Source organism: Urocitellus parryii, chromosome 9 (assembly GCF_045843805.1).
Source record: "Urocitellus parryii isolate mUroPar1 chromosome 9, mUroPar1.hap1, whole genome shotgun sequence".
Taxonomy (NCBI): domain Eukaryota; kingdom Metazoa; phylum Chordata; class Mammalia; order Rodentia; family Sciuridae; genus Urocitellus; species Urocitellus parryii.
In genome coordinates, this window is record NC_135539.1 from 15,242,304 (window position 1) to 15,264,127 (window position 21,824).

At 44.2% G+C, this 21,824-nt stretch overlaps 1 protein-coding gene and 1 non-coding gene across 3 annotated transcripts in view; one reads left to right on the top strand and one right to left on the bottom strand.

The window, feature by feature from the left end:
* The window catches only part of Eef2k (eukaryotic elongation factor 2 kinase), a 58,676-nt gene extending 40,899 nt beyond the window's left edge, over window positions 1–17,777 (top strand). For both annotated transcript variants that reach the window (XM_026392092.2, XM_026392093.2), the window contains exons 14-18: window positions 162–296; window positions 461–649; window positions 7,324–7,448; window positions 11,240–11,418; window positions 13,815–17,777. In XM_026392092.2, the coding sequence (XP_026247877.2) occupies window positions 162–296; window positions 461–649; window positions 7,324–7,448; window positions 11,240–11,418; window positions 13,815–13,924 (738 nt within the window). In that variant the 3' untranslated portion in view covers window positions 13,925–17,777. The remainder of the gene's footprint in view (window positions 1–161; window positions 297–460; window positions 650–7,323; window positions 7,449–11,239; window positions 11,419–13,814) is intronic.
* On the bottom strand, window positions 3,949–4,055 carry LOC113185167 (U6 spliceosomal RNA). Its single transcript, XR_003301097.1, has one exon. It is a non-coding gene; the product is annotated as a U6 spliceosomal RNA (small nuclear RNA).
* Window positions 17,778–21,824: the final 4,047 nt, after the last annotated feature.

A 21,824-nucleotide genomic window follows, 5' to 3' on the forward strand; every position in this document is an offset into this window, starting at 1 on the left:
AACATTTGTCCAATAAAATCGGACGCTGTAAGGATTTGTTCTCCCTCTTACCAGCAGACTCCGGGGTGCTGGTAGCAGGGGCAGCTGAGACGGGGACAACAGGTCTACCCCAGCCCCTCTTTTCTCTGACCTCTAAACTGCACCCCCTCCCCTCCCCTCAGGTCTGTGTGGAAAAGTGGAACCTCCTCAACCCCTCCCGCCTCCACCTGCCAAGGCCATCAGCGGTGGCCCTCGAAGTGCAAAGGCTTAATGCCCTGGACCTGGAAAGGAAAATCGGGAAGTCTGTTTTGGGCAAGGTATTGTTGATGCCCAATTTCGCAGTCCTTTCTGCACGAGCCCGGGGCCCCTGGCCCACGCCTCTCCTGTGCCAATCGCTTCCTCCCACAGGTTGGCTGGGCGGCCCTTGGGTGCGGCTTGGGCTTCGCAGACAGCCGGGCCAACACTGCAGTCTGTGTGGCAGGTCCATCTGGCCATGGTGCGCTACCACGCGGGCGGGCGCTTCTGCGACAAGGACCAGGAGTGGGACCGCGACTCGGCGCTCTTTCATCTGGAGCATGCAGCAGACCTGGGCGAGCTGGAGGCCATCGTGGCCCTAGGACTTATGTACTCACAGCTGCCCCACCACATCCTGGCTGACGTCTCTCTGAAGGTGAGGAACTGGATGATGCAGACCCCGCAGGAAGTGGAGGGCTCTGTCCACTCAGCCTCCTGTCCTGGAGGTCACTCACTCACCTGAGGATGATACAGCCCAGAAACATCCTGGGCATGGGTTTGGGGTCAGGTACTTCAAAGTCAAAACTGGCAGACTTGATCTCTGGCTTTGGGGAATGAGTGGGGAGTGACAGTCACTTTTCCAGGCAATAGTGACGGTATGATGGGAGAAGCAGAGGAGACTGGTGGACACAAATAAGGAAAGGCCCTAAGGGGCTTTTGAGTGGTCCCTGCAGGCCTCCTGTCATCAGCTCTGGCCATACCCCTAGTGGCTAGAGCAGAGCCTGGCACTGGGAGATGCCCATTCACTGAGTGGATTATCTAAGACCCAAAGGCCAGTGGGAGTGAGTAGGTCAGGTGAGAGACAGAAAGTTAGGTAGAGTCTAGAAGGTGGTCAGTGGGGTTGGAACACAGGGATGAGATGGGTGCAGGGTTGGGGCTAAGGAGCCGTCAGGGTAGGATGTGAAGGAGCAGGATGTGGATGTGTTGGGAATTGTGTAGGGGTCTCCTCCTTCCTTCCATGGGTACAGAAGGGAAGAATTGAATAGACCTGTTCTGGCAAGACCTGGGGAATGCCCTAGTTTCCCGGGAGAGGTCGGGAGGCTTTGGGTGGGTATGGCTGGAGCAGAGAGAGGCTCAATATGGGTCCAAGGCAACAGCCCTCCTCAGGGCTTGACCATGGCTCTTCAGCAGGCAGATCTCAGATGAAGAGGGTGGTGAAAAACACTTTGAAGACCTTATTTATTTAATTTTTGAATAGCTAATACACTCATGAAAAAGTAAAAAAAAAAAAATATATATATATATATAAGCTGGGTGTGGTGGCCCATGCCTATAATCACAGCTACTGGGGTGGCTGAGGCAGGAGAATCATAAGTTCAAGGTCAGTCTGGGCAACTTAGACCCTGTCTCAAAGTAAAAAATAAAGATGGACTCAGTGGTGCACACCTGTAATCCCAGAGACACTAGAGGCTGAGGCAGGAGGATTGTGAATTCAAAGCTAGCCACAGAAACTTAGTGAGACCCTAAGCAACTCAGTGAGACCCTACTGGGGAGTGGCTTAGTAATTGAGTGTTCCTGGGTTCAATCCCTGGTACTCCCCCAAAAATGAAATTGAAAACACAAAAAGGGCCAGGGATGTAGCTCAGTGGCATGAAAAAAAAAAGAATAATATTTGAAGGTTTACAGTGCAAAATCCCCCTCCCACTTTTCCTCCCATTCTCTCATTTTCTGAAAAACACATATAGCTGTTATTACCAATTTTTCATATATAATTGCAGAAATGTATTAATTACCTAAGATATAGTAACGAATTACTACAACCTGAGTGCAGGACCATACGTCCTCGGAGGCTCTAGGGGAGAACCTTCCTTATCTCTTCTGGCTTCTAGAAATTGCCGCCAGTTTTTGGTGTTCCTTGGCTTGAATCATTTCAATCCCTATCTCTGCCTTCACGTGGCCTTCCACCCACATGTCTCTGTCTCTGTGTCTCTTGTGTTTTTATGGACCCCAGCCATATTGGATTTAGGGTCCTCATAATCCAAGATAGTCTCCTCCTCACATAACTACCTAACATCTGTGAAGACCCTGTTTCCAAATCAGATTACTTCCTGAGGTTCTGGGTGAACATGAATTTTGGGAGGCATATTATTCCTCCCAGAAAACAGTTTTCACCTGCAAATATGGAGTACAGATTCTAACGGTCCACCTTCTTGTTTTTCCTCCAAAGTTAGCATACTGTACCCACTTTCTGGACCTTGCTTTTTTCACGAGACCTTAATTTTCCACAGTGTCACACAGAAAGCTTCCTGATTCTTTGTGGACAGTGTTCCATAGAATGGATATGACACACTTTAACCTGGATGGATTCTTGGGTGGTTCCACTCTTTTGCTGCTGTGACTAGCCTTATCCACATTAAGTGGAACCTTATGAAACTTCACATTTTTTTAATAGATCATGAACTGTAGAATGTTGGTAGCTTCCTGTGGTTTAGTTGACTATAATATTTGGCATGCAGGCAAGGGATACCACAGCTGTTTTTATTTCCTTTTTTATTCCCTATTCTTCCCATCTCTGTGCTTCTTGGGGGCAGGACTGAATATATCTCATTCAATGAGTGATGTGCTGCTAAACATTCAGTAGTTGGCTTTCAGAGATGCAGAGGAAATCTGTGCATATATATATATATACATATTATACAGTTTGCTGACATAATATGCAGCATATGTTTTACAAATAGCAATAAAAGTACTCTTGTAAATTCTATATTGTCAGCTGATCCACACAGAACACGTTCATTGGTTTTTGCCAACTTTTGCACATGCCAACCTACCGGTGGTGGTAATTGGTGAAGGGGTATAGTTCTGACATGAACGTTGGTTGATATTTTCACTTACTTTAATAAGTAAAATGATAGTAAAATAATGAAGACCTGTGTTAGAACTGGAACTTCATTTGCTCCTGACCTGAGTAGATTTTTCCTGCATCAGATAATAGTTTTAAGTGCTGGAAGAACATTCTTTTAATTTCCATAGCTAGGCATGATGGAATGGTTACAGAGGTGAAACATTTTGAAGCTTAATCTGCACTATTCCTATCTTTTCTTTCCCTTTCTGAAGTTCAGATATGGAGAAAACAATTAATCAAATCCTGATTTGTAGCATGGTCTACTTTAGGGGAGGAGTGGGGTACAAACTCCTGCCATGGTCAATTTATTTGTTGTTGATGGACCTTTATTTATATGTGGTGCTGAGAATCGAACCCTCACACATGCTAGGCAAGCACTCTACTTCTGAGCCACAAGCCCAGCCCTTTTGTTATCTTTTTTAAATATTTTATTTTTTAGTTATAGGTGGACACAATATTTTTATTTTATTTTTATGTGGTGCTGAAGATCGAACCCAGCGCCTCACGCATGCTAGGCGAGTGCTCTATCTCTGAGCCACAACTTTTTGTTATTTTTGATTGACAATGATTGTACAGGTTTATGGGGTATAGTGGGGGTGTTTTGAAACGTGTATACGTTGTGTGATGATTGGTATGTCTGTTATCTCATACATTTATCATTTCTTTGATGAGAACATTCAAAACCCTCTAGCTATTTTGAAACACTTTATTTTTAGCTATAGTTGCCTTGCTGTGAAAGGGAACTCCAGAACTTACTCCTCCTATCTGCTTGTAACTTTAAACCCAGTGACCAACCTCTCCTCATCCTTCCCTTCCCCTCCCCAGGCTCTAAAAATACAGAACGCTTCACAGAATTGTATGTCATCCTTTAAAAGGGACCATGCTCATCTTCTCTGTGAGGTTCCAATTTTAGTATAGGTGCTGCCCAAGTGGACACTAACAAATCCTAACCAGGGATTTGCCTCTTTCCCCAGGGGACATTTAGCAATGTGTGGAGACTATCTATCTATCTATCTATCTATCTATCTATCTATCTATCTATCTATCTATCTATCCGTTTATTTGCCAGGGCCAGGGGGTACTGGAGATTGAACCCAGGGATGCTCTAATACTGAGCAACATCCCCAGCCCCTTTTTTCTTTTTTAATATTTATTTTTTAGTTGTAGATGGACCCAATACCTTTATTTTATGTATTTATTTTTATGTGGTGCTGAGGATCGAACCCAGGGACTCTCACATGCTAGGGGAGCGCTCTATCACTGAGCCACAACCTCAGCTCCCCCCCCAGCCCTTTTTGTGTTTGATTTTGAAACAGGGTCTTGCTAAAGTTGCCCAGCCTGGCCTCCAATTTGTAATCCTCCTGCTTCAGACTCCTGCACTGCTGGGATTACATGCCTGAACCTCCATGCCCTGCTATAGACTTTTTTATTTTTATTTTTTGGCACTGGGGATTGAACCCAGGGGTGCTTAACCACTGAGCCATATCCCCAGCTCTTTTTGTTTTTAATTTAGAGACAGCGTCTCGCCAAGTTGCCGAGGGCCTTGCTAAGTTACTGAGGCTGGTTTTGAACTCTCAATCCTCCTGCCTCAGCCTCCTGAGCCACTGGGATTTGGAGACCTTTTTTTTTGTTGTTGTTATTGTCATTGCTGCTGGCATCTGGTGGGTGGAGAGCGGGGATGCTGTTCAGCATCATACAAAGCACAGGACCGTCCCCACCATGAAGGCTGTATGTGGTCCCAACTGTCCATGATGCTGCAACTGAAAAAATTCATTTCAAGAACATAAATAATAGTAAAACACAGTAAAAATAATTAGGGATTGATGGCTTTTGAGTATTTATTACCTTTGTTTTAATATGATTCATCTTGTAAGTTTATGATTTTATTTCCATGCTGGGTATGGAATACAGGGCCTCCTGCATGCCAGGTGTGTGCTCTCCACTGAATGACACTCCCAGCCCATGATTAAGTTTTAATCATGGTTGTGCTTTTCAACAGGCTTGCCAAATTCCTGAAAGTTGGGTTTTTTGGTGCCAGGGATGGAACCCAGGGCCTCACACATGCTAGGCACATACACATCACTGAGCTATTCCCCAGCCCCAAATTTATGAAAGCGTAAGTCTGTTCTTGTGAACCCCAGCACTTGGTACAGAGGACCCTCAGAGGGTTTGAGGCCTCAATAAAGGGATGCTGGATGTGAGGACCAGGACTGTGGGGGATCCCACCTCTCTGAGACACTCTGATAACTCTCCCTATTATCATAGGCCGTTTGTACTGGTCCATCTAGCGACCTTGTAAAGGGGTTGAGAAGCACGTTTAACATCCTTGTCTGTAGGTATCCCAGCTATCTTTCTCCAGGGTTCCGACTCTGCAAGCTTCCCCTGGCAGGAGTGTGGCTGCATGAATCATTGTGGTTAGGACAGGGCTGGCCTGCAGGAAGTGAGCCATGCTCAAGCCATGTCTTAGCAAGGGAAATGATGGCTACCTGCTTTAGGGGCCACTGTGGGCCTAGAAAGCCCCTCTCTCATTTTCTCCAAGATCCCCCTCCTCTAAAAGGAGGCCTTTTTCTGTTGTCTTGTTAAGACATTCATTCACTCAGCAACACATGATTTTTTAGCATTTTTATTATTGATATTCACGACAATGAATGAGATAGACAAGGTCTCTGCTCTCCTGGAGCAAACTCTTCAGGTGGAAAAGGGTATGATACAGATAATAATTAACAAATAAAAATATTTCAGCTAGGTGCTGTGGTGCACACCTGTAACCCCAGCAACTTGGGAGGCTGAGGCAGAAGGATTGTGAATTCAAAGCGAGCCTCAGCAAAGGCGAGGCGCTAAGCAACTCATGAGACCCTGTCTCTAAATAAAATACAAAATAGGGCTGGGGATGTGGCTCAGTGGTCAGGTACCCCTGGGTTCAATCCCCCGTACCAAAAAAAAAAAAAAGGAAGAAAAAAATATTTCCAATAGAATTATAAAATAACCTCTATTGAAGTTTATTTAGCACTTCCTGTGCTAAGCATTTTTCAAAAATGCTAGGGACAGGCAATATGAATGAGAGACTGGATAGGCCTCCTGTATTAGGACATAGAGGCCTGTTGCAAGGGAGGCTGGGAAATGTAGTCTTTAGTTTGCCAGCCATGGGCCTGGCAAAAACATGGCAGGAATAAGAGAGTTCTGGCCACTTCTTTCTTTCCTTCCTTCCTTCCTTCCTTCCTTCCTTCCTTCCTTCCTTCCTTCCTTCCTTCCTTCCCTTCCTTCCTTCCTTCCTTCCTTCCTTCCTTCCTTCTTCTTTCTTTCTTTCTTTCTTTCTTTCTTTCTTTCTTTCTTTCTTTCTTTCTTTCCTTCTTCCTTTCTTTCCTTCCTTCTTTTCTTTCCTCCTTCTTTCTTTCTTTCTTTCCTTCCTTCCTTCCTTCCTTCCTTCCTTCCTTTCTTCCTTTCTTTCCTTCCTTCCTTCTTTCTTTCTTTCTTTCCTTCCCTCTTTCTTTCGTTCCTTCTTTCTTTCGTTCCTTCCTTCTTTCCTTACTCCCTTCCTTCTTTCTTTCCTTCTTTCCTTCCTTCCTTCTTTCTTTCCTTTCCTTTCTTTCTTTTCTTTCCTTTCTTTCTTTCTTTCCCTCCCTCCCTCCCTCCCTCCCTTCCTTCCTCTTCCTTCCTTCCTTCCTTCCTTCCTTCTCTCTCCCAGGATTGAACTCAGGGGCACTTAACCACCAAGCCATATCCCCAGCCTTTTTTTTATTTAGAGACACTGTCTCAGTTGCTTAGGGCCTTGCTAAGTTGCCGAGGCTGGCTTTGAATTCACGATCCCACACTCCTGGGATTATAGGTGTGCACCTCCACGCCTGGCCTGGCTAATATATATATATATATATATATATATATATATATATATATATATATATTTTTTTTAAGTTGGACATAATACGTTTATTTTTTAATTTATTTTCACGTGGTGCTGAGGACCCAACCCAGTGCCTCACATGTGTGAGGCAAGTGCTCTGCCACTGAGCCAAACCTCAGCTTGAAACTGATTTTTGTGGTGATGGTTGCACAATTCCATGAATATACTAAAAACCACGATGTGTAATGCTGTAGTAGCCAGCCCCAGAGCTCTCCCAATAATAAAAGAAACAGGGAGAAGATTGAGGATCGAAATTTATGCAAGCCTTGTTATTTTTTTCCCCCTCTTTGGTTTGTATTGACAGGAGACAGAGGAGAATAAGACGAAAGGATTTGATTACTTACTCAAGGCAGCTGAAGCTGGTGACAGACAGTCCATGATCCTGGTGGCACGAGCTTTTGACACCGGTCTGAACCTCAGCCCAGACAGGTAACTGTGGCTGTCACTCAGGTGGAATCCACAGGGATCTGGATTGGGTGGGCACTTTCTCTTTAATATCAGGACAGACGTGGGCTCTGGTCTTGGTTTCACCCATTACCAGACCAGTGACCCTGAGTGAGTGCTTTTACATTCATCTTGTGAAGCAGGCACAATCACAACACCTGCTTCTGAGGATTGTCGTATGAAGGTTACATGACATGGTGACAGTAACTCTCACAGCACTGGGTACATGAGGCATGCAGTGATTGTATAAGATACAATGGGGTCACGGTCTTAAATGCCATCTCCACCAGCCGCCGCTTGCTTAGCCATTTTAGCTAGTATAATAAAGATTTTCATGAGAAAAAAATCAGTATCAGGCTCAGAGGATTGTCCCTGGATAGCAGGATTTGGGTGATTTTAATTGACTTTTCCTACTTTTATTTTTATTTTATTATTTTTCACTTCTAAGAAGAAGGAGTAGGTTTAAAGACTCCGGCAACTAAAGTATCAGTACTTTTCATTTATTCTCCAGGCTGAGATGCCAGGTCTGGTTTTTGCAATGGGAGGAGAACAGGGTGGCCCACCTTCATCTCGGCTCTGTGGCTTAGCCAGTGGGAGATCCTGGAAGTCCAGGGCAGAAGTCAGTTGCTCACCCTAGGTGGTTCCCATTGGAACCTGGCTACCCAGGAGCCTTCAAGGACTCTTTGGAAGGGAGCAAGGAGGGTGCATTCATTGTGTAAATCTCCAAGGTGAAGCAGCTGAGCAGGTCCCTCCTCTTGGTCTCAGGAGCTCCTCTCTCTCACTGGGTTTAGAACAAAAGTCTGGTGGGACTCTCATCTTAAGGAGGTTTCAGGGTCAAAAATTTCTGAATGCATTCAGAAGCCTGCCCGTGTGCCAACATTTTTCAGATACCTGCTGTGTAACAGCAGTGCTCCCCTATATTTAGACAGCATTTTTGTGTTATGATTTGATTTCATTGAGAACAGGAATCGGTTATCCGACAACTCTGTGTCTTACATCTTCCACATCTTAGCATCTTAGCTCAGTGGTTGAATGAACAAACCACCTCATCTCAGTGACACAGACAAGGCAGGTATTTGGGGCCCCATTTTGTGGATAACTAAAAACTATAGTTCTGAGAAGTGAAGGAACTTGAAATGCTTGGGATCAGAAGTGTTTTGGATTTGGGGTTTTCTCAGATTTTGGACCATATGCATATGCATAATGAGATATCTTGGGGACAGATCCCAAATCTAAATGCAAAATTCATGTATATACCATAGACGCATAGCCTGAAGGTAATTTTATCCAATATTTTTAGTGTATCTGCAAAATGATTCACGTTTGCATCATGATTATAATCAAAAAGTATCAGATTTTGGTGTTCTTAGATTTTGGAGTTTTGGATGAGGGATGCTCAACCTGTACCTAATAAGTGGCAGAGCCAAAGTTTTGGTCTTTCCACCTTTCCTTCATTGTATTCCCTATTGACTGGCTTTTTAGCGAACTTAGAACTATACTGACATGGACAGGTGCTAAACAAAAAAGTCCTAACACGGTTCTATTAGATCAAGTACCCATGCATATGGTACCCTTTGAGTGCCGTGGAGAAGTATAGCATGGGTAGAAGAAGTTGGAGATGGGCATTGAATATTTATATCTTTGGTTCTTAAAAAGTCTTTGCTATTTGTGCTTTCTTTTTCTGTCCTTTGTCAATTTTGATTTTTACTTCCTTTTTAAAAATTTATATTTATTTCTACTTTACTCCAGATGATAGTTTCTTATTGATTTGTAACAATTCTTTATATATTAAGGCTGTTAACCCATTCTCTTTAAAAGAAGTTGTGTTTTTTTTGTTGTTGTTGTTGTTTTGTTTTTCCTGTTTCCAGAGATGGCCAACATAGATTGGGGAGGAGGAAACATATACCACATAATGACCATTGCTTACTGGGTTTGGGGACATGTTGGTTTTTAATATTTATGTAATTAAATCTATGAGAATTTTCTTTTTTTTTTTAATAGCTTCTACTATAGTCATTTTCTTTTTCTTCTTCCTCATTCCAAGCAGCTCCAGCCTTTTGCATTCAGGGAGCATTAATTAAGGGCCAGCTATGGGTAAGGTAGGGCCCCATGAAGGCCCAAATTTATATTTAAGGGATTTTGGTTCTCTCAGAAGTTACATCTAATAGGGGAATGAAAAATCATGGAAAATTCCAAGACAGGGTGGGCACCCTGACCACTGGGACAGCATGGGGCAGGGGTGGGCAGGGAGAGAGAAGATCCTTTCCCATGTAATGTTTGCAGGGCAACTGTGCTCTGCCCTTTAGGACTGGGGACCATCAAAGCTGAAGGGGTGATGTCATCTAATCTAGGGGCCCCTATTCCAAGAATACAACCCTAGGTTTTTGGGTACCTTGCTATTTTCAAATAATTTCCTTTTTTTTATATATATATATAAGATACAATGGGGTCACGGTCTTAAATGCCATCTCCACCAGCCGCCGCTTGCTTACCTTTTTCATCCAGCAGAAATGTGTTGAGGAATATAGCAGGCCCTGGGAATATAGCAGTTAACATAAAAGACAAGACTCTGACCTTCTTGGGGTATTTGTTCTGGTCAGGGATGACCCTAATGTGTGAGGGAACAAGGAGAATTAGAGTGTGATAATTGTAAGAAACAAGGTGTTTAGAGACAGCATCTCTGGGGAGGTGACATGAACTGAGGCTGGAGGGGTGAAGAACTAGGTGTGGAACTCAGACTAGAGGGGTGGGAATTTAGGCTGGGCGTGGAGGTGCACGCCTGTAATCCTAGCAGCTTTGGAGGCTGAGGCAGGAAGATCGCAAGTTCAAAAATCAGCCTCAGCAATGAAGTGAGGTCCTAAGCAACTTAACGAGACCCTTTCTCTAAATAAAAAATATTTTAAAAGGGCTGGGGATATGGCTCAGTGGTTAAGCATCTCTGGGTTCAATTCCTGGTACCCAAGAAAAAAAGACCAGGGTACAGGCAGGTGCTGGCATGTTTGGGGAGTAGCCCCTGGCACCAACAGGAGCTGAGACTGGAGGGTGAGGCAAGAGGCAAACATATCATTAGAGCTGCTGCTCCTGGCACATTCAGGACACCCAGAGTCTTTCTTATCAGTGACGCTGTTTGCTCTTTCCTGATGTGCTATAAATAGTTCCTCACAAGGGTTCCACGCAAAGAAAAACAGCCTGCTGCCCTGTTAGCTCTGTATTTTGTAGTTGCATGACTTTGGCTGAAACCTATGGTCACCCTTGGTGGTTTGGCCGGATGCATGCTGCCATAGGAGAAAGAGCTGGGGAGCGGAGGGGCTTAGCTGGGGTGGGGAGAGGAGTCCTGCATTATTCTGGAAGAGAGCCCGACTGGCCAGCACAGGCAGAATAGGCAGGGGCTGAGCGATTGCTGTTAGGTGGTTCTGGGGGTTTCTGCCAAGGGTCCTTCTCCTACCAGAGTCAGAGGGCAGCTTGTGCCAGCCCATAGGGTGCTTGTGGGCGATCCTAGAAAAATGTCCCCCTCCCCAATATGCTCGACTTCTGTTACAGAATGGTTGTAATACACCCATGTTATTAAGAAAAGCTACATGACTGCCCTCTTAATAGATAAATAAACCTACAGCTTCACAGTGCCCCTCGGATGTGGTGGTCTTGGACACTGTAGGTTGGGAACCAGAGGTGGTCGTCCCTGCTGTATCCCTGACTTGGATCAGGGGTGGTTGGCCCTCTGCCTTCCCCCCCTGCTGCTGTGATGATGTCCCTCTTTCTCTGTGTCCCCTGGCAAGGTGCCGAGACTGGCCCGAGGCCCTGCACTGGTACAACACTGCCCTGGAGACCACGGACTGTGACGAGGGCGGTGAGTTCGATGGGATGCAGGACGAGCCCCGCTATGCGCTGCTGGCCAGGGAGGCTGAGATGCTGTTGACCGGAGGCTGCGGGCTGGAGAAGGACCCGCAGAGATCAGGTAGGGCCTCCGCAGACCTGCCCCTGGGGCGGGACAGGGCTGGGCAGGGACCGTTGTAATTCTCATCCCCACTGGGAGGGGCCCAGGGTGAGTCTCTTTTCAGGAGGGGGTTTTATGGAGCTAACACGCAGATGGACATTTTTATTTAATGCTTATACAGTCAGCCTTGGGTAGCTGTTGGTTCTTCATCCATGGATTCAAGCAACCACAGATCAAAGAATATTTTAGTGGTGCTGGGGACATAGTTCATGGTGGAGCACTTGCCTGGCATGCATGGGGCCCTGGATTCCGTCCATGGCCTCTGTGCTGAATGCATACAGACTTTTCCCCTTACAATACAGTACGACAAGGCTGGAGTTCTAGCTCAGTGGTAGAGAGAGTGCTTGCCTACCATGTATTTCATGAGACACTAGGTTCGATCCTCAGCATCACAGGAAGATAAATAAATAAAATAAAGGTATTGTGTCCATCTATAACTAAAAATATTTTTAAAAAAGAAATAAAATATCATGCTTCCTTTACAAAAGCGATATAGGAATTGAAATGCATTCTGCTGTCGTGTACAACTAAATAGAACAATTTAAAAAAAAATAAATATAGGGCTGGGGTTGTGGCTCAGCCGTAGAGCACTTGCCTCTCACGTGTGAAACCCTGGGTTCGATCCTCAGGACCACATAAAAATAAATACGTGGAATAAAGGTATTGTGTCCAACCACAACTAAAAAATAAATACTTAAAAAAAAAAAAAATATATATATATATATATATATATATATATATATATATATATATATATATATATATTAGAGTCTTAGGGGGAGTTCTTTGCAATTTTGAAAACTGAACTAAAATTTTCACAACCTGAAATTTACCATCTTAAAATGTAGTTCAGTGGATTTTAGTATTTTCACAATGTTGGTCACCCATCGCCATTAACTAATTCCAGAACATTTCCATCACCCCAAGAAGAAACCCTGTACTAGTTAGCAGTCATTCCCAACCTGCCTCCTCCCCCATTCCTGGGGACCAAGGATCAACTTTTGGTCTATATGGATGGGCCTGCTCTGGGCTCCTTCTGTAAGTGACTCATGAAATACATGGCCTTTTGTGTCAGGCTTCTTTCACTTAGAACATTGGCCTTAAGGTTCATGCATGTTATAGCAGGTACCAGTGCCTCATTCATTTTTATTGCCAAATAATAAGCCATTGTAGGAGATGCCCCATTTTGTTTTTGAGTCATCAATTGATAGATAAGTTATATGTTTTTTTTTTCCGTTACATAATATATTAATCTGCTGAAGCTGCCCTGTAGATTGAATGGCTTAAGTAACAACAGTGTATTTATTTATTTATCTGTTTATTTATTTGTTTGGTGCTAGAGATCAAACCCAGGGCCTTATGCATGCTAGGCAAGTTCCTCATTACGGGGCAGTCTCCTAAATTGATTTCTCAAGGCCAAGAAGTCCAAGATCAAGATGCTGTCCTATTTCTGGCTTCTAGACAATCATCTTCTCACCATGTACTAACATGTCTTTTCTTCTGTATGCAAGGAGAGGGGCGAGGGTAGAGAGACACATTCCTTTTTATTGCCAAATAATATGCCTTTCCAGACTAGATTCAAATCTCAGGCCCTACTGTCTTTTCCTCCTCTGAGAAGGGTCCCAGGGCCCCACCCTTGTGACCTCACTTAACCTTTATCACAGCCTCACAGGCCCTGTGTCCACCTACAGTCACTTTGTGGATTAGGGCTTTAACAGATAAAACCTGTGGGTGAGAATCCAGGAAGAGGGTGTTGGTGACACCAATATCCAATTCCTTTACCTAAAACAAACTTACCAAACTCCTGATTTCACAGGTATGGGATGAGACTAAATTTTCAAAGTTGTATAAGAATTCGACAAATAATAAAGCAGATCTCTCGTTTCTGATTTGAAATTTCTAAATCCCCAAAGCTCTAAAATTCCGAAGTGCTTGCGTTGAATTTTATGCAAATCATTTGACAGCAAATCTTGGGCCAACCTGAGATGAAGTTATTTCGACTGTTTCTTTCACTTACAAAGATTCTCAATTTATTCTGCAAATATCCTCAGCCTGATTGAATCTCCCACCCACCTGCAAATCACTGTGGACCCCAAGGCTTATTCTGATTAGCTCTGCCTAAGTCTAGACCAACGCCTGGGGCCTGCAGGGAATGGCCGGGTTTGATCACATGGCCACCCTGCGACAGAGCATCCTGAACATCTATCTGGAAGGAGAGGATGTCAGGGGTAGTTTGGTTCCTGTAAAAACAAAGACAAGACAAAACCAAACCTCAGGGTACTCTTGTGGGAGAGGTGGGGGATACTGGCCTGGCACGCACGGTTCACCTCTTTGTACCTTTCCTTGCTCTCTTTCAGGGGACTTGTACACCCAGGCAGCTGAGGCAGCTATGGAAGCCATGAAGGGCCGTCTAGCCAACCAGTACTATCAGCTGGCAGAGGAGGCCTGGGCCCAGATGGAAGGATAACTTGCCAGAACAATTGCTGCCAGCTAGTCCCAAGCAAAAGGGCTAAGGGGTTGGGATGGGGTGGGGGTGGGGTGGGGAGACTTATTTAGTTTGAGAAGGAAAAGGTATTTTTCATGTGCTGTAAATTGACTTTTGTATTTTATTTTATTTTATTTTTTTGACTCTTGAAAAAAAGGTCTTTGCTGCTAGCAGAGACCCTACAGCTGTCCCTTAGGACAGTGTTTTCGGGGAATGGGGATTGAAAAAAATGCAGCCTAATGAACCATCCTACTGTTATTGAGATTCTCCTTTTATTTTTTACTTCTTGCTTTCTTATCTTGAGACGCGTCATGCTTTCCCACCATGGACAATATGAGGCCCTTGCTCACCAGCCTTTCCAGGCTAGATTCAAATCTCAGGCCCTCAGAACCCCGTTTCAAGAATGGGGATGGGAAGTGAAGAGCTAACTTCCCAGGGGTGTGTTTTGTCCTGACTTAGTGCACAGCCGTCTTTCTCCGAGCATTTGGGAGCAGGCATGGTGTTTTTTGAGTGCACATGCAGCCTCCCTTCTATCCTGGGGCAGGGGCCTGCACATTGATTAATTTCTAACTTCATAGTTTCGTTTCCTCCTGCCCTGAGACTGATTTTTCTGGAATTCCAGCCAAATTCCGTTTTTGAAGCATGCTTTCTTCCTATGGGCTTTACAAAACAGGTTTGATTTTTTTTTTTTTTTGTATGTACACATTTACTACCTCTAACTTGTACATGAATACTTGGTGTGGAACAGGATGCATCTTAAAGCTTTAATGTATGAGGACAGCAGCTTGGAATATGGGGGACTTTGCTCCAAGCAGAATATACCCTGCTTCCTAGTGGCAACATCCACACAGTGACTAAGTGTCCCTGGTGCAGTATCCCTCAGCATTTTCTTGCGTGAAGCTATTCTTTTATAGAATCTGCTCCCCAGCCCCCACTCTTGGCATTTTCTGCTCCAAGCTGGGCTGATTTTCTTGTGATTTGCAGCTTGGCTGCTTTCAACAGCAGCCCCTTGAGATTTACTAAAGATGTTTGAGGATGAGAGGGCAAGAACTATAAACACTCATTAGTTCTAGAAGTTTCCCCAGGGTCAAGCTACAATATCTTTATTTAATGAGCTTTCTCCTTACAAGGAGTTCCTATTTAATGCTAGTGTGATTTCACTTGTTGTTTCAAATAGCCAAGAAACTAGACAATTCGATCAACCACAAATGCTAGAGCAGCCTCTTTCTCGAACAATCAAAGGATGCAAAGCCAAGTGTAACACACAAGCCACTCTTACTTGTTTGTAAGATACTCCCTCGGCACTTCAGTTTGGAGCACTGTGGAGTCATGAACTTGTGCAAACATTCGATTCTAAAGTGGGGTGTGCCCTTCAAGGAAAAATTAAGTCAGCATTACCTGTGAAAATTCCCCGAGTCCACCCAGAAATGACAGTATCCCCAGTTTTTGCACATGGACTCATAACAGTTTTCCTTTGGAAGTTGGTACTGATCACTCTTCTTTCATCTATACCAGATCGGTGGTTAGCTTGCTTTAAATTTTATGTGTGTTTTAAACCAGTACCTATAGTTAAATCGCACATATTAAATGTAAGAAGCAACTTTATTGCCACATATTCCTTCAAAGTAATCAAGCCTCGTGCTTTTTTGTTGGTGGTGCCCTTGTTAATTCAGACAGCTTCCTCCTTCTCTGAGATTTTTTTTGAGGGGGGCATGGAGGTATTGGGGATTGAGCCCAGGGGCACTCAACCACTGAACTACATTCCCAGCCCTATTTTGTATTTTATTTAGAGACAGGGTCTCACTGAGTTGCTTAGCACCTCGCTGTTGCTGAGGCTGGCTTTGAACTCGAGATCCTCCTGCCTCAGCCTCCCAAGTTGCTGGGATTACAGGCGTGCACCACCCTGCCTGGCTTCTCTAAGATTTTATTAGACAAATAATTTGTCTTTTTGCCCCTTGTATCTAATTCTCTATCAAGATGAAAGGGCCAGATAGACCACATGGCCTTTTTTTGCAGCTACTCAACCCTGCTATCAAATTGCAAAACCAGCAAGAGACAAGATGTAGACAAAAGAATATGGTTAGTGTTCCAAAAAAACTTTATTTATAAAAACAGGTGGCCCTCTTGGCCTGTAGTTTGTTAACCCTTGACTGAAAGCTATTTCATTAAGCTGCAAGAACAGAGGTGTATCAACTTTGTGGCCTCCGGGACTTTTTTTTTTTTTTTTGGTACTGAGGATTGAACCCAGGGGCTTTTAACCACTGAGCCACATCCCCAACCTCCACCCACTTTTTTAAAATTTAGAGACAGGGTCTTGCTGAGTTGCTTAGGCTGGCTTTGAACTCGAGATCCTCCTGCCTCAGCCTCCCAAACCGCTGAGATAACAGGTGTGCACCACTGTGCCTGGCCTCCAGGGCTTTCTTTTAAGCATAGCACCTTGGCAGAGTTGGTTACCAAGTAAGTGCGTGAATGAAGGGAGGGCCAGCTCCAGTCATGGAGCTCACTCTGTTGGGGCTCTGCTTCCTTCAACCAATTAATGATTCCTTGTTTGGATTTGCTTTAACCATCATGCCTACAATTCCACTCCCCACCCACCCACATGGCCTTACTGTCAGGAAGTGATCTCTTTCTCCTTCAGGAGGCTAGGGTGGTCTGCATGCAAGCTTAAGGACCTTTGAGAATGAAAAGGGAACTTGCAAGATGTTGAGATCCTTCTGAGCCACCAGAAGCATTTATTCCACCTTTAAAACCTAGGTCTGGGGCTGGGGATATAACAGTTGGTAGAGTGCTTGCTTCAAATGCACAAGGCCCTGGGTTCAATCCCCAGCACCACAAAATAAACAAACACACACAAACCCTAGGTCTGTGTCATCTGAAGCTGGTTAAGGCATCTCCCCCTGCAGCAAACCCAAGACAGTCCAGCTCAACTAGGAAGACAGCAGAGACTGTCTTCAAATTCAAGAGGCAGGTGGAAATCCAGATTAGCACAGTTAGGATTAGCATCTGTCACCTTCATTTCACAGACAGAGAAACCACAGGTTCTCGTAGATTCTGTCACAGGATACTGCTAGCTAGAGAGACTAAGCTGGAGCTAGGAGTTAAGAGAAGCTGTTATTCAGAGGATCCTGGAGATATAATTTAAACTGGAATTCAATGGCCCATTCAGGTTTTTGGTGTTTTTGTTTTTTGCCAAGGGATCGAACCCAGGGGCACTTAACCACTGAGCCACCTCCCCAGCCCTTCTTTGGATTTTATTTAAAGACAGGGTCTTGCTGAGTTGCTTAGGGCCTTGCTAAAGTGCTGGGGCTAGTTTTGAACCCATAATCCTCCTGCCTCAGCCTCCCCAGCCACTGGGATTATAGGCATGTGCCACCGCACTCAGCTTAGTTCTGCTAGAGGTAAAAGAGAAATAAACACGTGAGGGCAAGCTTTATGGGTATAAGAAGAGAAAAATCCTCTCAGACCCAAGCCCTTTGGAATATCACTGCTCCCCCTCTCACTGAGGCATTCTGGGAATTTATCTTCAATACAACCTTCCAGGTATATCACCCTTCTTGCTATTTTGATGATTTTATTACCTTCCATCCCAGCTCACTTGCATGCACATGTTTTACAAGTCAACAAATGTTTACATGAGTATCTGCAGCTTGGTGGTGGGGGAGACACACTGTGTATTCTCTGTGGATCTGGGCCTCTTCCTTGCGTTTCCAGTCTCAGAGGTTCAACTCCTCAAGGTAGACTCTGGGTGGGACCCGGAGAAGTGGCTCTCTGTGCAGATTTATTTTTGCATATGTACTAAGTTGCACTTTGTCTTTCCAAATAAAATGGTTTCTTTCTTTCTTGTCTCCCATTCAAATGTCTCCTGGTAAAAAAACATGTGAAGGAACTGGTTGGAGGCTGAAGTAGAATGGAGGGCTATGCCCCCTTGGAAAAGGGCAGCCATGATTCATTCACCTCTGAAAGCCACGGAAAGTGGGCCTATTTCCAGTTTTTCAAGAGCTACTGAAAATTGGGATTTTTTTTTTTTTAATGGAAGGCCTCCTGATTTTTGACATTTGTAATAAATCCAAACAATAACAATAATAAAGCCTTCCAGATTCGGCCCCTGTACTGTGAGTTTGCTTTAGATAAAATATGGGAACCTCCCTTTCTTCTCCTCCTCCTCCTTCCCCCCCTTTCCCCTCCCCTTCCCTCCTTCCCTTCCCCCTTCCTTTTGTTTTTGCAGTACTGAGAATGGGATCCAGGACTTTTTGCTTGCTGGGCAAATACTTTACCACTGAGCTACATCCTCAGCCAATTATTTATTAACTATATATATTTTTTATTTATGTTTTGAGACCAGGTCTTACTAAGAAGCCTACCCTGGCCTCAAATTTGTGATAATCCTGCCTCAGCCTCTCAAGTTGCTGGGAATTATAGGTTTGCACCACCAAGCCCAGTGAACTTTTCTTTTTTTTTAAGGTGTTTGTTTGTCTATGGTATTGAGGATGGAATCCAGGGGCCCTCTAACCCTGAGTCCCATCCCCAGCTCTTCTTATTTTTTGAGACAGGGTCTTACTAAGTTGCCCAGTATGTCCTCAAACTGGCAATCCTCCTGCCCCAGACTCCCGAGTTGCTGAGATTACAGGCATGTGTCTCCACACCCCAACTTCATGAATATTCTTAGCTAATAATGCAGTTTTAAAATTCGCACAATAAAAGAGCTCTTGGGAAAACTAAAACTGGGTACTTCAAATGTTTATGGAAAAATAATTTAGGATTGAGTTATAATTCTTTACATTCAATATAGACTAAATTATCAATTTGGTATTGATTAAATGTAAAGACAAGTAACTTGACCCTCTCCATAATGCACATCATTTAGCATATTACTATGAGCAAATGCTTTTACTCTAATACAGTGACAGTTGCAAAAAGATCTGGCTTCTTCTCTTCTACCTTGACATACTGACCAGTATTTCAGATTGCCAAAAGGACTCAGTCTGTTAGGCTGGGTGCAGTGGTGCACGCCTGTAATCTCAGCAGCTCAGGAGACTGAGCCAGGAGGATCGTGAGTTCAAAGCCAGTCTCAGCAAGAGTGAGGTGCTAAGCAATTCAGTGAGACCCTGTCTCTAAATAAAATACAAAATAGGGCTGGGGATGGGGCTCAGTGGTTGAGTGCTTCTGAGTTCAATCCCTGGTACCCGCCCCCCAAATAAGTCTGTTAGGACTGGGTTTTTTTTTTTTTTTCCTCTTATGAGCTATTCAAGGTATCCAATAATGTTTCTTCTTACACAAAGGTTGAGCATCCCCAATCTGAAATCCACAATGTTCCAAAATTCAAACTTTGAGCACTAACAGGATTCCAAAGCAGAAAATTCCATACTTTTAAAATTCCATTTTTTCATGCACAGATTTAAAAATGTACAAAATCACCTTCAGGTGATGTGTATAAGGTATATATGAAACCAAAGTGTATTCCATGCTTAAACTTGGATCCCATCCCTAAGATATCTTATTACATATATGCAAATATCTCAAAATCTGAAACACTTCTGGTTCCAATCAGGGAAATATTCAACCTGTATTGGAGCAGAAAATAAAGAAATAGGGAAGTGGATGTCAAGAAGGCAAAACAGAAACAGACCCCCACACACACAGAATTTTCCCTTTAGGGAGGAACCAGAGAAGGGTCCTAGATACTAGACAGAATATAGGTGTGGGCCTAGTGGCACATATCTGTAATTCTAGTGACTATGGAGGCTGAGAAGGAAGGATTTACAAGTTCAAGGCTAGCCTCTGCATCTTGGCAAATAAAAAGGGCCCTTGGGTTCAATCCTCAATATCACTAAATAAATAGTTATGAAAACTTTTCAGAGAGTGTTATTGCAAGTATGTGTCAAAATGTTATTACAGCTAGGTGGATTGGTGTGCTCTTGTAATCCCAGTGGCTTGGGAGGCTAAGGCAGGAAGATTGCAAGTTCAAAGTCAACCTCAGGAAAAGTGAGGTTCTAAGCGACTCAGTGAGACCCTGTCTCTAAATAAAATACAAAATGGTGCTGGGGATGTGGCTCAGTGGTTGAGTGCCCCTGAGTTCAATCCCTGGTACCCTCCACCACCCCAAAATGTTATTACAAACTTGCTGCAAATGAAACTATAGGAGGCTAATTCAGAGATGCAGACTTGGTTGAAACATTTTCAGAAAATTTACTTTTTTATTACACCATCACATTCATGGATTAAACTGCAAAATCTTAAGTATGTAGTTGGATGAATTTTTACACATGTTTGACATCTGTGTATCAATAACCCAGATCAAAATATAGAACATTTACAGACCACAGAAAGCCCTGATGGGCCCCTTCCCAGGCAATATGCTCCTATCCCACCTGGGACAAAGGTGACCACTCTTCTGACCTCCTATCTTGGTAGAGAGATTTTAGAGGACAAGAGAATGATTAAATAATCATTGCTCGACAAGATTGGAAAGAAAACAATGTTCTGTTAAAGGTCACCATGCTCTTGACTGAAAAATGACAGTCAGTTGGGTGAGTAGAAAACTAGTCTCCAAGTGCAAATGTCCATGCTATTAAATTTTATTAGAAAAATTCTTTGGTGGGGGCACTGGGAGTCAAATTCGGGGCCTCACATGCCAAGCAAGCGCTATACCACTGAGCTGTATCTCTAGCGCCCATTAGAACCATTCTTGAAACATTTTTTCAGAAACGCCAACTTCTTTCCCTATGGAGGTCCATGTAGAAAGATTTGGTCACAGACAAACGTTGGGATAATTCTCTTTTGGGGGCGGGTAAGGAGTTAAGAATGGAAGAGATCCAGGACTGAGCCACCACACCCATTCCCAGTGCCCACCACTTAGGACTTATGAAATGGAGACTGACAGCCTTCACCTGCCTGTCCCTAGATTGGGGGTGGAGGGCAAGTGGACAGTGTTTGATCTTCTTGCAACCCCCCACCACCTGCATTAACCAGGGCAGGGAAGTAGACACAGGGGCAGAAAATCAAGGTTTCAGTCCTTCCCTCTGTCCCCCTGCATACTGCTGCCCAGACCCTGTGGGTCCCAGGTTCCAATACAACATTCTCCTCCTGCACATTAGTTTCACATCTGATTGTCACAAGACCACTGTGTAATGGGGCTGCAGGACTGTAAGAAGCTCTTCAAAGGCGGCCCTGGTTTCCTGTCTTCCAGGATCTCCAGCCTGCATCCCTGCAGGGCCCCTGTTAATTAAGCCTCCTGCTTAGTACCTGTGGTAGAAACAGACCTGATTTGCTCCAGAAGGTTCTGGCTTCATTTGAGCCCTTATCACCCAAGGGGCAGGTTATTAGTTACAACTGACAGTCAACAGAAAGGGAAACTTGATAAAGGGATGACTCCAATAGTGGGCATCCCTCTGGGCCAGGGACAGCATCTTGAACTGGGAGCCTCTCTAGGTCTCTGCTCCCCTCTCTCTTGCTATACACTGACTTTCTCTACTTCTCCAACCCATCTCATAGAGTGTGGCCACCCCACATCCCTCTTTCTCTCCAGTTCCAGCAGGTCTAACTCCACCACAACAGGGTCAAATTAACAAATCACTAACTCATTACATTCAGACTCTTAAGAGAGACTACGAATTCTATGCAGCCTGAATCCTATGTCCACCATAGAACCACTAGCTATAATCAAAACTACTAAGATTTCATTTCGCTCCAGTCAGAATCGCAATTATCAAGGATACAAGCATTAATAAGCGTTGGCGAGGATGTGGGGGAAAAGGCACTCTCATACATTGCTGGTGGGACTGTGATTTGGTGCAACCGCTATGGAAAGCGGTATGGAGATTCCTCAGAAAAGTGGGAATGGAACCACCATTTGACCCAGCTACCCCACTCCTCGGTTTATACC